Here is a 16530-nt window from a genome sequence, read left to right as displayed (position 1 = left end):
GGTGAGGCACAGGCCTCACAGGGCATCCTGTCCACCCCACCCACCCAGGCTGGACAGCAGATGACTTTCGCAGCTCCTCCTCACCCATCTCCCACCCACCTGTCCAGGTGGAGTTTCTGCGCCAGAGTCCGCCAGTCGGCACTCCGGCTGCAGGGTGGGTCCAGGCTGGTAATGATCTTCTGCCGAATGAGGAAGGGGATCTTGAAGGCACTGGGGCCCACTAGGGCTGGGACCCCCCCTTCACTCTCTGGAGCCAGCAACTCAGCAAATCTCGTGTCCTGGGGGTAGGGAAGGGTAGAGGTGCCTCTTAGAACTTCCAGCCCAGGTCCATGGGTGCCTCCCACCGGGGGTGACCCAGATCACCCCAGAACAGGTGGGGGGCATGGGCACTCAATGGAGCTCAGAGGGACCCAAGGCTCAGTGGTGCAGAGACCTGCCCAAAGTTATACAGCCAGTGAGCAGGGGAACCCAGCGCCTCATTCTCCCACCCCCTAGTCACCTGCCTATCCTCTGCTCACCTCTCAGGACTCACAGCTCTCCTCTCACTAGTGGCCTTTGTTCTCCCTCTCAGTTCCCATTGCCAGACATACCCTTTCCCTATCTGTTGCCTGCCTGCCTCTTACTCATCCTTAGAGGCCTAGTACAAACTTCCTTCTCAGAAAGCCCCCAAGGGTACCTGGGCTGCCTTCTTTCCCTTTCCCACTGCTCCCACATTCCCCTTCAATGCTGTCCCCCAAGTCTGATTGCGTCTGTCCCCAACTGTCTGTGTTTGCATCTACACCTCCTTCCCTGGAGACTCCAGTAAGCTGCCAAGTGGTTTCTAGGAGCAGGTGGGCTGGGTGACAGAGCAGGGTGATAGGGTGGAGCACATTACAGCACTGCTGATGCCTCTCCTGCCCACCTTGGTGATGTTGAAGTTGATGTTGAAGCTCTGCCCGTCGCCCTCCACCTGCCACACCCACACCTTGCAGGCCAGGTCACTGGTGCTGGGGCTGACGCGCTCCAAGGTGAAGGTACAGTGCAGGTACTGCTGCGTGCCATTCCAGATGTGATAAAAGGGGATCTCCTGGGAGGGGTGGAGAGGCAGGTTTAGGCGTGCCCAGCTCCAGATATGCCCAGCCCCAGGCACCTTGAACACTCTTACCTGGTAGCTGACGAGGAGCTTGCTCTTCCACAGGGAGCTGGGCACATCATGGATGGACAGGCGCAGGTTGTGGTAACTGTCCTTGAAGTGCAGTGTGCGAGGCTCCTGGATCAGCTGTCCTCCCAGCTGCTTCTCCAGCTGCACCACCTCCTGCAGCACCATGGTGGTCAGTAGAGCCTGGGGGCCAGGCAGCCCCTCCCCACTGCACCCTGCCTCTGCCCCCAGCCCCTGCCCACCCCAGGGCAGGAGCCTGTAGGCCCCCCGTGGCAGGGATGGGCGGTGGTACCTTGAGCGCGTCATGGGTGTCATGCAGGCAGTAGACGCGGATGTTGTACTCCAGGGAGGTGCAGGCCAAGGGGGCAAACAGAAGCAGTTTGAGGCGTTTTGCTGCGGCCACGCTGAGGGCCTCACCCACCAGGGCAAAGCGGCCCAGCTGCTCGGTGAAGACATAGCAGGCGCCGGCATCCAGCTGGCAGTAGTAGAGGTGAGAGGGTGCCTCCTCGCCCAGGTGCAGCACGTCCTACAGGCAGGGCCCATGGGTCAGCTCAAGGCCCACTGCAGCTTCCAGGAGCAGCCAGAGACTCAGGGATGGGTTGCCTAGTTCCAGCTGAGCCCAAGCTGGGGTGGGTGGGCTTGAACTCACCTCCCAGCTGCCCTCGCAGGACTGCTTTTTGAGGCGCAGGCTCCAGCTGTCGGGGCTGGGCTCCCCACAGTGGTCCATGGCCAGGATGACAGGCCTGGTGAGCAGAACTCCAGGGGGCCCGCAGCTAACGATGGGACTCAGCAGGGTCTGACAGCCAGCTAGGGGCAACCTCAAGTGGGGAAATATGGGTGGGGAGGGAAAGGCGTCAGCGGGCCATCCTGGAGTGGGGCTCTGGGCAGAGCAGCGCACCCCTCCCCTCCCCACCAACCAACCCCCAGGGTGGGTTGAAAGGGCCATTATAGAGACTGAAGCAGCGAACAGGATCTACCCGGCCCAGCGGCGGGGCCTATACCCACACCTCACGTCCTCTGGCTTGTGCAGCGTGAGATAGATCTCGTAGATCTTTCCTCGGGGGATGGCATCTGGAGGGATGAGGAGGCTGATGCCTGGGAAAGAGCAGAAGGAGAGGTTTACCAGGGCTGCAGAGATACCAAACACCAATTCGACAGCCCCTCCAGGAGCTTCTCTTTGGGGACTGACCCCAGCCTGGGGTGGGGGCCGAGGTGTCTCCTCTGTCTAATCACCCACCCAGGCATGAAGCTGAGTCAGGGTGGCCCAAGAGTAACTGAGGAGCACAGGGGGGAAAGCATGCCCAGTTAGCTTTGGCTCAGAATCTCCAGAACCCAAGGTGCCAGGTCTGTACCTACCTTCCCCATCACCAGGGCCCTCTCAGCTCAAAACGTTCCTTGCCTTCAGGGAAGGTTTGGTTCCCTGGCCTGGTATGTAAAGCCCTTTGCCTCTGGCCCCAATGGCCTTTGCAGCAGCATCTTCAGTCCAGCCCATGTCTCACATCCTGCCAATTCTGGAACTACTGCCCTAGGCATGCTCTGCCTGGGTACTCTGCCCTCCCACCCTCTCTGTCGTTCCTGGTCACCTCTGGGTGATTTTGGTTCCTGAAGGGCAAGTGGTCCCCTGCAGATGGAGCTTGCCCCTCTTGTCCCCCCAGTCTGGGAGCCAGGGCACACGAATCACCCTGTCTGGCAGAATCATCCAACTGTCTTGTAGGGGCAGCATCAAAAGTGCCTGCTGAGGAAGGGAGTGATTCAAGGGGAGGGGCAGTGGGCAGGATCCAATATGGGGGTGATCCTGTCCCATCTTCCTGCATTTTTAGTACTGGGAGTCCCTACATAGTGGGGAGGGGGAAGAAGTTCAATGACTCCATCCTACCAACTCTGAAAGTGCACACACTCTCTGGGGTGGGCAACTTTGGTGGCCAGGTGGAGTGCCACTGCTTCCTGGAACTGAAGCCACTGATGGCACATTTATGGTTGCTGTTTCCTTCGCTAGCCCGCGCTGCCTCCTGGTGCTGGCTGCCAGTGTTGGTGACAGTCCCCGAGATCTAAGTGTGACAGGCACACTCACTTGCATACTCATTCAATGAAAGCTAATGCCCATTCTCGGACAGGCAGGGAAACCATAGGCCCTGCGCTCACGAAGTGCTCAGCCAATGGGAGAGGCAAGTGGGCGGAAGCCAAGGGTGCTGGGCACCAGATGCAAGCAGGTCACTCACCCTGCCTGAGGAATAAAGGGCTGATGGTCACTGAGTATCTACTGCGCCCCTTTCTAAGGGCTTGGTATCAGCCACCTGACATCATTCCAGCAGCCAATGGGGATAGGGGCACGATATCACCACGCGGAGGGGTTGATGAATGGGGCCACAGTGCAGCACAGTGTGTCTGTGGTGCTGGGAGCCCACTGTGGCCTCCATGTGCCAGTGAAGGTTTGTGGGAGGGGAGAGGCCTCCACAGTTGGCAGGGACAGGTCCTGCAGGCTTTGTTGGGGGCTGTGGTACATGATCACGTATGGCTTCCTGGATGAATGCTGGGACCCATGAACCAAGTGGGAGGTGGACGGTGGCTCAGGCCTCGGGGAAGATGAGGAGCAGGAGGCTGCAGGACCACTGAGGAGGAAGAATGATGGGATTGGTATTGTCCGAGTTGGCGTGGAGGTGAGCGGGCCAGTGAAGATGAGCAGGTCAAGGTGACCCCAGTTTCTGGTTCGAGAGACAGTACTGTCCCTGAGGAGGGAAAGAGGGAAGCAAGAGGTTCTGGGGGAGGGTGGGAGACGGTGCTGTTTTAGGCACGAGGAATCTGAGGTGCTGTGAGACATCCAGATGGAGCTGCCCAGGAGGCAGCTGGGTGTGCAGCTCTGTTGCCCAGGAGAGCTGTGGCTGGGGATGGAGCAGGGGGAGGGAGCTGCACAGTCACGGGCTAACGCCATGAAGTGGGTGAGATGACTGACTCAGCAGGGGCCATGAGGGAGCCCTGAGAAATACCTACACTTAGGGAGCAGACACCAGGGGCAGCTGGAGGGGCAAAAAGTCAAGGGCGCTCAGGATCCTCTAAGCTGAGGGAATAGAGAATTTCATGGTGGGAGTGGGCAGCCACACTAGAGGCTGAGGTACTTCCAGGAAAAATGAGCACAAAAAGGGCCTGTGGATTCTTCATCAGGGTGTGAGTGGGCAAGTGAAGAAGAGCAGGAGGCCAAGGTGACCCCCATTCTCTTGGCAACCCAGACACATGTGTTTCTGTGAGGTGGTAGGTGGAGGGGTCCCTTATTTAGGCATAAGGGGCTACTCTACCTGCTTTCTCTTCACTGCTCATTGGGGTCATTGGGGTGGCCACCTGCTCTCTCCCTTTGGGCCCAAGAGCTGGCCCATGCAAGCTGGCTGAGTAAATGAGTGGGCAGTAGTCCCAGTAGAAGAGATCACAACCTCATGCCAGTCACCACTGCATTCTCCTAACTCCATCCCCCTTCCTTGCTGGTCTGGCTCAGTGACTTGGGCTGCGGCTGAGAAGCATAGAAGGGTCATCGGGGCTGTCTTGTTCTCTGGGCTTGCCTCTCAGAGCTCCCCAGGGCATTCTGGGGTCCTTCCCACCTGTATTAGGGATCATCAGCCGGCCCCCGAGGAAGTTGAAGGTCCCGTAGGCCATGTTGCTGGAACCGCGGGGCAGGGAGCGGAAGTAGTTCTGGGTGGAAAGTCGGGAGACAAAGTCCTCAGCCTCAGAGGTGGGTGAGCTGTGGTGCAGTGTGTGGCGGCCACCACCCAGCGGGCTGAGCAGATGCCCGTTGGTGAGCTGGAACTTGGAACTGGGTCCATCCTGCCGGGGACACAGACTGCCCTGGTAGGTAGTGGTGGTGGTGCTGAGGTCTGGTTGGATGGTGAGCAGATGGGGATTGTCTGCAAGGATAGAGACAGACTCAGGGAGTGGGACTAGGGGTGGCCCCATCAGGACCATCCTTGGCATGGGGCTTGCGCACGAGTGCTGGGGATAAGGGGCCCTTCACCTGCTTTGCTAGGCTTGATGCTAACTGGCTGGAAGCCTGAGGTGAGGATGGACGAGTCAGCCACGTCCGAGTCCAGTCCCTCCTTCTTTCGGCAATAAACGAGGATAAGGACAAGCAGCAGCAGGAGCAGGCACACGGCTACGGCAATGAGGCCCACGTAGAGGGCCACGTCCTCGGGGCCGGAAGCAGCTGCGGGAGAGAGTGTGGCCTTGGGAGGGGAAAGGTATGGGAGGCCGGGAAGGAGAGGTCAGCAGTCTATACCCAGAAGGGTGAGGCCTCCATTCCTTGGGCATCGGCACTTGGGGCGGTTGATGCAGGTGATGAGGAGCACGGAGCCAGTCCATGTGCATCCAAGCCCTGCATCTGCTACCACCTTGCCAGGTCACTCTGAGAATTGAGGGCTCGATTCAGATTGAGGTTGCTGCCAAATAATGGAGGATGCTAAGAGCCACTTCCCAGGGAGGCTTGGTGTGGGCTAAACCTGCTTTTCTGGGGCTCAGGGCAGCTGGGGCTAGGGTGAGCTCCTTGGATCCTCAAAACAGAACATCTGCTTTCTTGGGGGCAGGAGGGCTGACAATCTGGGCACTGGTCCAGGTGCTGGGGTTCAAGGCCTCTTCTCCTTGGCTGCCTCCCTGAGGCCTGGGCAAGGTCTGTAGGGGGTGATTGACTTCCTGGAGGAAACTATATTGATTTGAGAAGGGCTTTGCATAATGGAAGAAATGTCCATCAGAAAGGAATTGACACAGATAATTAGGTTTTTAATTGAAAGAATGGGGGAGGGTGTGTTCTAAAGAAAAAAATCCAACGGAGATCTTTAATTGTTAGTTATGGCCTTGTAATTAACAGGCCTCACAAGTCTGGAGTCCCGATAGGACTTGCTGTGTACGTGGGGTCCCTGCGGAGGCAAATCTGCAGGGGTGGTGTTTGGGAGTTGATTTCCTGGGGAATGGGTGTGCCTGGTAAAGGTTTAAATGTGTTTCTCTCAGGGGAAGTGTGGCTGCTATTGGGGAGTGTGTGGGCGTGTGTTGGAGATCCGGCAGGGCGGGGTGGGGGCGGTTCTTGAGGTGCTGTTTTGCAAGGGTTGGTTATTTCCTTGGCCACCACCTCCCTGGACTGGGCAGGGCCAATCCTGGTGAAGCAAAGTGGACTCCCAGGAAAGAAAGGACTCACTGTGCACACAAAGGTCACTGGTACAATTGCGGGTGTCCAGGTCAGCGCCCTGGCATTCCTCGCCTCCATTTCGGGGTGCTGGGTCCGAGCACTCCCGACTTCGCCAATGAGTGCAGTCAAGCCCACAGGCTGACCACTTGCTCCATGGGCTCCAGCTGCCATCCACTAGACACAAAACAGACAGTTGGTCAGCTGGGAAGCCAGCCCTGGTGGACTGCTGATGTGGCCCTGCTGGACGTCTGGACCGCTGATGCGGCCCTGCTGGACATCTGGACCCGATACAATGCTGGGGCCAGGGCCCAGTTGACAGTCTCCATGTCCTTGGGTGTCCAGCTGGTCTGGATGACGCATGCTAATGGCGGGAGGCACAATGAGGCCGGACCTGCTTGGCTCTACCCACGCCAGAGGGGCCGTCCTGGCCCTGGGGCAGTGAGAGCGCTTAGTCACAGAGGACCCTATGAGTCCCAGCACAAGTGGCTCTGCAGCCCCCGGGCTGGGCCCTGTCCTGCACTGACTGCATCTGTCCCGACTACACCTCAGACTCTGTGACTCAGGCGGGACCAAGAACAAGTCCTGCCTCTGATCACACTGAACCCCATCCTGGCCTTGGACTGAGCCTGGCTCTGCGTGTGGGCAGGTGGGATGGAGCCATGGGGGGCAGGCTGGTGGGCGAGATGAAGCCAGGACACGGAGATGGTGTGGTGAGGAGCGATGCGGGAGGTGGTGGCCACTGGTACCTGGGCACAGGGTGGCGCAGGCTGTTTTCTGGACATTCTGCCCCTCACAGAAGGCGCCCCCGTTGAGAGGTGCCGGGTTGGTGCAGCTCCGGCTCCGTTTCTGCCAGCCGCGCCCACAGCTGGCGCTGCAGACGGACCACTCGGTCCACGTCGACCACCCACCGTTCACTGGCCGGACAGAGAAGGACTGGGGTCAGGGAGCGGGGGCTTCCTCGGACACGCTGGCCCAGGGACCAGGGCAGGAGGGCAGGGGGGCTTGAGCTGGAAACGGGCTGGCTGGGGCTGTGCCGGAAGAGAAGCCCCCCAGGGGAGGCCATGCTTGTGCCCACTGCCCTAGGGCCCAGCAGCACCCACTTCACAGCCCCTTCTCCCAGTGGGTGCTGTGGACACTCGGGGCCGCCAGCCCTAACTGCAGTTCCCATGCTCCTCTGGCACAGACCCATGGCCTTTCATAAAGGCCACTCCTGCACCCTCCCTCTGCCTGTTTCTGGGGGTGCCCATGAAACTACTTCCTACCGTGGGGGGCCAGGGCACAGAGCACAGGGTGTGTTGTTGCCTTTCCTAGACTCCCATCCTGGACCCTCATCTCCCCCTTCCCACAGCCTTCTAGTAAGCCAGGCCATGGTCTGGCCACATATGACCCCAACTGCCCCACCCCCTCAGACACGCCCCTTGGCCCCCCACAGCCACAGCCAGCCCTCTCCCTTTCCTTCCTGGTCAGGCCACTGTCTGTCCACCTGGCTCTGTCGCCATGGCTCTCTCACCCTGCCAGCCACACCTCACTGCTTTCTGCCAGCCCCTCTAGGGCCTCTCCCAGGCTGGAGGCCCTCTGCCCGCCATCGTGGATGCCCACCGTAGACGATGACAGCGGCCGAGGCACTGCGGCGACGTGCCACGATGTTCTTGGCCACACAGGTGTAGTTGGCTGTGTCGGCCAGGCGGGCCTGTCGCACCACCAGGCTGTGCTCCCGGGTGATGTACACATTGGGGTCCAGGGCTGGGTCCACCAGGTCCTCATTCCGGAGCCACTCCACCTGGGGGAGAGGCATGCCTCTGCTGCCTGATGGAGCGAGTGACCCCTAGTGGGGAGGGGCTCAGTCTGGGGGGTTGGGCAGGTGGAAAGGAGACCTGGGAGCCCTGCCCACCTGTGGAGCGGAGCCCCTCTCACCTCAGCAGGGGGAATGCCCTCTGGTGGGCGACAGGGCAGCACGATGCCCTGCTCCAGGGATACTTCTTTGGCCAATGGCTCCAGCTCGAAATTCTTGCGCAAATCTGGGAGAAGAACAAGCATGTCCTCCAGCCCAAGAGCCTCAAGTCAGCTCCGCCTGGCTGGGCCTGTTTCCCAGTCCCACAGGGGCCAAAGCACACGGCAGGAAGAGGTGAAGAAGTACCACGTGCCCAGGGGACCTACAGGTGACTAGGCAGCATGCACAGGCTCTTCCTCCACCCATCAAAACAGGACCTGAGGCTTTCTGATGGGATCTTCCCGGGTGACACGCTTGGGCCACCCCCCACCCGAGACCCGGGCCCTGGACTCACAGGCGATGCGGATGTAGGCCTTCTGACTCTTAGTGGTGCCCGAGGAGCTCCAGGCCACGCACTGGCACCAGTACTCCTCCAGCCCAAACACCTTCTCCACCTGCTGCCTCGAGACGTTGATGCGGACCTCCATGGCTGGCAGCCCTGGTGGGAGAGAGCGTACTGGGGCCATGCTGGGCCTCTCACGGGGTCCATGTGTGCAACCAGGGTGTGTGTGTGTGTGTGTGTGTGTGTGTGAGGTCCTTGCACTCCCTCTGCTGGACAGGAGACTGGGTGCACCCATCAGCCCAGAGGGAGCATAGAAGGGTCCCAGGAGCTGATAGCTCCTGAAGGCCAGGAGGCCTCAGAACTTCCATTCATTACACTTTGTTATCTAAGTCTTGTCTCCCTGGAGTCACTTAAAGAAATATCTCCAAAGGGGGTTCCTGTTGTTCAGAGACAACAGCATGGGGAAGCTTGGGGAAGGGCTGGCCTCCCACCACTCGGGCAGAGGGGGTGGGCAGACAGGCCCGCTTTGGGGGCTTTGTGGGTAAAAATGGGTGAAGAAGGATCTGGCTCACCTCCGTGGGGGTTAGCAGGTAGATTCTGGCTGTGATAATATAATAACAGCTATTAACAATATAATTACTGCAGTTATGGAGCATGATAATAGACCCCTAGGGCTTAGCAAGGGTTTTCCACACCACAGCATCCCTGCTTCCTCAAGTTATACCCCTAGATCATATTGCTCCCAGTTGATGGATGGGGAAATAGAGGCCCAGAGAGGAGCAGCTTGTCATAGGCACCCGGGCTGTCTGGATCCAAAGAGCACTCTGGGTACTCTGCAGTCACCTTAGGGTGGGCCGGGGTGCTCCTGCCACAGGGAGAGACTATAGTGGTGGAGAGAGGGAGACCCACAGAGAGGAAGCTGGCTGAGATGGGTGTCTGGGGCCTGCTCTACCCCTGACTGGGTTAATCTGCATGGGGGGAACCCTCTCAAGGAGATGGATGCTTTCAGTCTCCTGCCCTGGGCCACACCAGGACCTGGGATGAGGCCGTGCAGGGGAGGGTCTGCGCCTCTGAGGACACAGAGGGGAGTTGTCAGCTCTCCTCCAGCTCCTTGGGGGCCCCAGCCAAAACCAGTGTCCCCAGGAGTGAGAAAAGACTGTTTGTTTCCAATTTCTCCTCCTCCTGACCCCAATTTCCCTCGGGTCACTGGCTTATCAGAAAGAGGGAGAGAGCTGGACTGCCGAGGTGTTTCCATTGTTAACAGAGAAATTCAATTAGGGCTGCATTGCGGGAGGCGAGGCAGTCCAGCTAGCAGCCAGCCCGGGAGGCTGTTTTCTCTCTTAATTTCTCTAACGTGTCTTTCCCTGACCCCTGCCCAGGCCCCTCTCCACAAGTTTCTCCAGCTCCCACCGTGGGTCTCCAGATTTTCCTATCACTCACTCCTGTCCTCCAGTGAGTTCTCACAGAAGGTGGGGGTGTCACCTCCAGCTGAGGTCATTATAGCTGGGCTTGATCCATCTGTTCTAGGTACTGCCTGCTGCCCCTTTTCTCTCCTGTTCTCTAGGGCCCCGGATGTGTGAGTTCTGTGGGGCTGGGGTAAGGGCTGAGCACCAAGGTTCCCTCACAAGGTCTGTGTATTGTAGAGGGGACCTGGGCACCAGTGAACTTTGAGGAACACCAAGTCTTGGGGTATCTAAGAAGGAGCCATGTATACCCAGGGGTAGAAATAAGACCACTTTCCTCTGGACTCTGGGCTTAGTGGTGGGACACCTCCAGAAAATTCTAAACTAGGTGCTTTTTTCTGTCTCCCGGTTGGATGGGTCTAGGGATGGACAGCTCCAGTCTTTTGGGAGGGGGGATGGGAGGACCTCACATACCGCCCAGGCAACTCAGCTTGGGAAGAACTGCACTAAATTTAAGCTCCTATTTCTCTCTCCCTCTCTCCTCCCCCTTCTGTCCTACCACCTCCTCTTCTTCCTGCTGCTATGAATGAGGGCCAAGTTTGTCCACAATGTCCCAGCTTCAGGCAGGGGCTCAGCAAAAGATGCCCTTGAATTCCACAAACTCCGGGAGGGTAGTGGGTTGATGGGGACACCCAGACCTTGCCCTGCCCGGTGTTTGATGTGAAAGGCTGTGCCCTCCTCCCTGCAGGTCACAGAGCAGCCTGGCTCCTGGGAGCAGTTCCTGGGCACTGCTGTCTGCACCAACCTGGTAAATGTGAGCAGATGCCAGCCTTGGGGAGGGATGGGGAGGAAGGAGGAGGGGCTCCTGCTGGCCCGGGAGCATGTGGGGTGTAAGTAGGCGTGTGAATGCCATGGCCATGTGGGGAGACCCTGGGTGGGTGAGTTGAGTGTGTGGGGAGGTGGAGAGTTGGGTGAGGAGTGGAGGGGGGGCCCTCTGAGGTCAAGCTGGGACTTAGGTTCTCCTTCTTACAGATTTGCTTCTAGTAATCAATCATTTTGTTTAACAAATAATGAATTACACTCTTAGACAGGACTCCAAAGCTTGGTTTTGTTAACTTTGGGCCTTAATAGCATCAGCAGATTTGGGTTTGAGGGCTTTTCAGGCTTTGTTCCCTAACTGCTAACCTACTTGATGGGGAATGAGGGCAATTGAGGGGAACATGGCGGTGCTCTCTCCTGGGGTATCTGCCCAGCCATCCCCAACCCCACCCAAGAATGGGTGGAGCTGCAGCTATGGGGTGACTTCTGATCTTGCCACAGAACATTTCTGGGTCAAGGTCTGCATTCTGTGTGTCTGCACAGTGCTACCAGCCATACCCTGGCATCTGCTTGAGAGAAAGGGAAAGAGATCTCTTTACCTCAAATTGCACAGTGGCCTTTGGTTGAGAAAGCAACATAATCAAAGACAATTCAGATGTACTGGACACAGGAGGTCTGGGTTGGGGGTTCAGGGCAGGAGCCCACCCAGGGGAGTGTGTCCCCAGGAGCTCTGCTCCCTGCCAAGCTTGAAGGAAGCCAAGCCTTGCAAGTCTGTTGGGGACTCTGGTATGTGGGTTGGCCCAGCCTGTGACTGTGAGGGAGGTGGGGGCCTGGGTCTCAGCCAAGCCATGGATCCCAGACTTCCAGGCAGGAGAGAAGAGAGGGGTGTGTGTGTGGGACCTGGACGGGGAGGCTGGGAGTAGCACGGGGCTGGCCTGGGGCCTTCCAAGAGGGTCCTCACCGCGGCAGGAGGGCGGTTTCTGGTTGTGGCTTCCTTCTTCTCCTCACGTGTCCTTTCTCTCCCTGCACAGCCATAGCAGTGGTGGGCGCGGGGGCGGGGGGAGGGGGCTTACCATGTCCCAAAGTGGCTGTGGACCCTGGGAGAAGATGGGAGAGTAGGACGGGGAGAAAGGAAAGCTGGGCTCACATTGGCTGTGCATGGGACTCTCCTCATGCCCATTTTACAGAGGAGGCAATTGAAGCCCAGGGAGGGAGGGAATTTGCCCGCGAGAGGCAGACCCTCCCGCTGGGACAAGGTGGGCTCTAAAGCTGCCTGGGAAGGCAAGGCAGGGAGGCTTCTGGTACCTCTGCCAAGATGGGAAGGGGCTGACGGCACCCAGGTCTCTTCTGGGCCACAGAGGTCACCGACCTCAACATTTCCTCCTGAAAGTGGGGGCAGAGCTGGATCACCTGCCTAGAGAGACTTGGGGGCTGAATCCAAGCATCTGCCAATTAACACCTGAGGACTGCATGTCAGACGATGTGCAGGCCAGGGCAGGAATCACTAAGAGGGGGAGGGCTAGGACTTGGGGGAAGGACAGCAGCCTCTGCTGAGCCTGGTAGGCCAGATGAGTCAGAGGAGAGGCCTCCATACCCTCCCCTCCTGAACAGGACAAGATGCCTAAACTCTGCTCAACTCTCTGCTCACTCCTGGGTTGTTCGATCTTCTCCCAGGTAAGCCCCCCTTGCCCCACTCCAGTCTTCCTCTGCTCAGCCCAACATCCCACAGTGCAAATCTAGCTGCAGCACTCCCTGAGCTCCTCCCTGTCCCTTCTTTCCCTCCCTAAGTCTGAGGCCCTGGCAGCAGCTGCCATTCTTGTGTTTGTGCCTGTGCCTTTTGGTCCTTTGGCTTGGGAAATGCTGGAGGGTTTTAAGAATTGTGCTTGGATGCCTCCTCCAGAAGTCCTTCCTGGGCCACTCAGTTCCTCCTGCCTAGAAGGATGAGCACCCCAAGCCCTCCTGCCGCCCTTGCCAATAGCATGAGTGGTCCTGGGCCTTGTCCTCCTGTCCTGGCTGCACTGAGGCTGGGATTTCATGTTGGCGACTGGACCCTATGGGTGTGTATGTGTGTCTCAGGCTAGATGATGCCCATCTGCCAAGATGGGAAGGGGCTCAGGACTGAATTTGAGGGCTCATCATGTGTGTATGGGGCTCCCCAAAGCACCAAGTAGAAGGGAGAGAAAATAAGTTTAACTGGGATTCAGTTAGTCAGGGGCACAAGAAGAGTCTGTTGTCAGCTCTGCAGGGTCTGCTCTTAGGGAGCACTGGAATCCAAACAAAGGTCTCTGGCCATGGGCCCACTGCCTACTTGCTGTCTAAGAAGAGAGGTGGGGTGTCTTATGAGAGGCCCATTCCCCCAGAACCCTTCCCTCCTGCCTGTACCAAGTACCACAGGTTCCCCTTTCAGCGTCTCTGGATCTACCCTGTCCCCCACGCTGGCCCCATCACTTGTCATTTGAAATCCCACAGGATGGTGACCTCACTCCAGAGTCCAAAGGGTGAGGTTCCCGGATGGCACCACTGCCTCCTGCACACATCCTACATCCTCCCTGCTGGTCTCTCTCAAGGCCTCTGCTGTGCCATGTCCCTTGCCTGGGCCATCCCTTCATTCTTTCCTCCCTGACCAGTTCTTATGCCCCTCAGTTTACATGTCACCTCCCCTGAGTAGCCTCCGTCCTACTTTCCTCTTGCTGCCTCACCCCCAGGACTCAGTCAAGTCCACCTCTGGTGGGACTGTGTCCCCAGCATGGGAGGGGTTGCTCAGGGAATGAATGAACAAATGGGCACACAAAGAAATCACCAAATGTGAGGTGTAGATACCAAGGGTCCTAGTTATGGGTCCTGCCTCTTCTGGGGGCTTGGGGTGGAGGGCACAGAGCTGGTGCCATCCTGGCCTTGCACTCAAGGGCATGTAGCTGGGGCACCTGCAAGTCCTCTGTGGGCCTCTGTGTCCTCTGAGGCTTAGACCCCTCCTGTAGGCAGCTCCAAACTCACTAAGGACTCCAAGCGGGAGGCCAGTTTCCTTGGTCCTGGCCCACCCCCGAGGCGGGCATCATGCTGCTCCTTCTCTCCTGCTTGCACAGAGACTCTCTCTTCAAGGTGGGAGCCTGCTCCTGCACCCCTAGAGTGCCCCACCTCCTGCCCAGCCCCCTCACCATTGCTCCCGTCTGTGCTGCGCTCGATCACGTGGTCCACCTGGCGCACCCACTCGCCATTGCACTTGAAGAAGATCTGCGTGGCGGGCGTGGCCTTGCACACCAGCAGCACTGGCTTGTTCTTGACGATGTACACATCCTCAGGCTCCACCAGGAAGTGGGGCAGCAGGTCTGGGTTGGAGCCAGGCACTGGGTTGGCCACCGTGGCACTCTGCTGAGCACCTGCAGCAGGGGTGAAGGGGGACAGTGAGCTGGGGCCCTACGGCCAAGGCGACTGGGATGCAGGCGGTGGGGCCGATGGGCAGAGTGAAGCCAGACATTGCCACTTCCACCCAGCAATCCACATGGCCCTTCCTGAGCCTCAGTGTATCCCTCTGACAAATGGGGGCCTACCAGCCTCTGCAGAGTGTGTGTGTGGGGTGAAATGAGATGGGGTAGAAGCCCAAAATGTAGGGGGCTCTCCCCATGTGGCTGTGGTCAGGGTTTATTAGTATTCTGGTAGTGGTCTGGGGATCTGGTGAGCAGCCAGCAGCCCAGGGTGGCCCAGGGGAAAGCTAGAGGGGAGGAGGGGACCCTAGCAAGGCAGGTGAACAGCTGAGGGCAGGGCAGGGGAGGGATAGTTTGCTCGGTGCCTTCGCTGCCCCTGGGACAGCTTGTGAGCCAATCCTCACTCCTGGTCCCTGTACATAGCAGGTGCTCAGAACACACTGAGTAAACGAAGGAGAGGAGCAGGCAGTGTCGGGGTGCAGCTCTGAGGGGCCCCTGGGGTGCCGGTGACAGTCTTGTAGGACAGAGGCCCCAGGGAGGAGCTGGGGCAAGCAAACCTGGGCTGGGTGTAACCAGGAGAGTGTCTCGGAGCCTGAGGGACGCGGGCATGCCCTACCCTTCAAGGAGAACTGGATATGGGTTTTCTTCTAATTTTAACTGAAAACCACAAGCATCCCACAAGTCATTTGTTGCTAATTACACAGGTAATTGGCTCTGTGGCTTTGGTGAAAGTAAACCCCACAGCCGTCTGACCGTCTGCTCCAACCGGCAGGACCCCTGAGAAGCCATGGGGATTGGGGATGGGGGCGCATCCTCAGCTTCTTCCACTCAAAAAGTTCCCCTCTAGGGCTGCTGTGATTTCTGCGCCAACCTACATTTACAATCAGCAGGGGCCTCTGAGCATAAAGAGGGAGAAACTTGGGCTTCAGAGACCTCTGCTGCTCCCTGCTAGTGGTGACCTTGAGCCAGTCACATATCTTGTCATCTGCCCCATGGAGAAGTCTCCTGGGGCTCAACACAGAGGCCTCCTGGCTCCTCTGTTCTCCCCAAGGGCACTTCCCCACCCCTACCCCAGGACTTCAAACCCTGAGGCCTGGTTCCTTGGGCCTAGACTGCACACCCCGCCCACCCCAGGGGCATCCATGCTGCCCTCTTTTCCTATTGCACGGGGACTCTCTACCCCCTCCATCTGCACCTCCACCCCAAGACTGTGACTTTGAGGAGGGGATCTGCATCTTGTCCTGCAGGCATCCTGGGCTGGCTCAGGGCAGCTCAGAGTGGATGAGTTTGGCAGGCTTGAGTGATGCAAAGAAACTGTGTGACTTCAGGCAAGGCACCCCACCTTGAGCCTGTTTCCTCGCCTGCAAAATGGGGAGATGGTACCAAATTCTTAGGGCTGCTGTGAAGATGAAATGAAAAAGGCATTTTTGAGGCTGCTATCACTAATGCCAAGGGCTTCCTCTCCCTTGCCTCAGTAACCCTCACAGCAATCTCTTCAGGGTGGGGGCTGATGAGGAAACGGAGGCACAGAGTTGGCAGGTGCCTTTTCCCAGGAATACTCCCTGTGGGAAGGATGCAGGGAGGTGGGAGCATTTCTGACACAGCAAGGCAGGGACTGGCAGCAGCGGTGGTGCTGGGGGTGTCACCCACTCCTCCCCTCCCCACCTCCCCTCCCTGACCACCCCCTGGCTTCACTGCAGCTTGTCCTTCTGCCTCTTGGAATGGCTCTTTGGCAGGGAGCTTTCCTGCAGCGACATGATGAAGGTCAGGCTGCCCGGGGACCATGCTGGCAGCTGGGGAAAGCTCACCTTGCCCAACCCTGCCCCATCCTGAACCACCACAGGGCCCTGCCAGCACCCTCAGGTCTTCCCATTAGGTTGAGGGAAGTGAGGGTGTAGGTTTTGGGGCAAAACTGTGTAGACATCTTACAGATGGGGAATCTCAGGGCACAGGGACAAGTGACACCCTCTAGAACCTCCAGCTTTCACCTGGACTCACTTTTTGTTATTACGTCTACTCACTGTCACTCAACAGCTGCTTGCCAGCCCCTGACCCAGGCATCTGGCTCAGCCTGGGCAGAACTAAACCTGACTCAGGTCTCCCAAAGCCTGGCTATGTGACCTCCACCTTTGTGTCAGCACCTGCAAATGAATGGGAGGTCGGGCTCCAGAGGCTGGCCTGGAGCGGGGAACTGGTTGATCCGTGGTCTTTCTAGACTTGTATGAGGAAGCTGCAGCATCTCACAGATGCCAGGGCCAAACTTGAATCTTGAGCAGCCTGCAGGGGGCTGAGAGGTGATAGGTAGACATCACAGGTT

The 16530-nt window shown here is 58.3% G+C and overlaps 1 protein-coding gene across 1 annotated transcript in view; it reads right to left on the bottom strand.

Moving 5' to 3' along the window:
* The window catches only part of UNC5A (unc-5 netrin receptor A), a 62117-nt gene that overhangs the window by 1322 nt on the left and 44265 nt on the right, over positions 1-16530 (bottom strand). The window contains exons 2-14 of the mRNA XM_037500768.2: positions 13947-14168; positions 8582-8725; positions 8211-8314; positions 7896-8076; positions 6306-6470; positions 5136-5324; positions 4726-5028; positions 2146-2233; positions 1788-1956; positions 1431-1664; positions 1145-1294; positions 902-1066; positions 100-278 (exon numbers count right to left, since the gene is read on the bottom strand). Of these exons, the coding sequence (XP_037356665.1) occupies positions 100-278; positions 902-1066; positions 1145-1294; positions 1431-1664; positions 1788-1956; positions 2146-2233; positions 4726-5028; positions 5136-5324; positions 6306-6470; positions 7896-8076; positions 8211-8314; positions 8582-8725; positions 13947-14168 (2293 nt within the window). The remainder of the gene's footprint in view (positions 1-99; positions 279-901; positions 1067-1144; positions 1295-1430; positions 1665-1787; positions 1957-2145; positions 2234-4725; positions 5029-5135; positions 5325-6305; positions 6471-7895; positions 8077-8210; positions 8315-8581; positions 8726-13946; positions 14169-16530) is intronic.

The sequence above is a fragment of the Talpa occidentalis genome, unplaced genomic scaffold (genome assembly GCF_014898055.3).
Source record: "Talpa occidentalis isolate TD23 unplaced genomic scaffold, MPIMG_talOcc4v2.1 talOcc4.9, whole genome shotgun sequence".
Taxonomy (NCBI): domain Eukaryota; kingdom Metazoa; phylum Chordata; class Mammalia; order Eulipotyphla; family Talpidae; genus Talpa; species Talpa occidentalis.
This window is presented reverse-complemented; position numbering and strand designations above follow the sequence as displayed.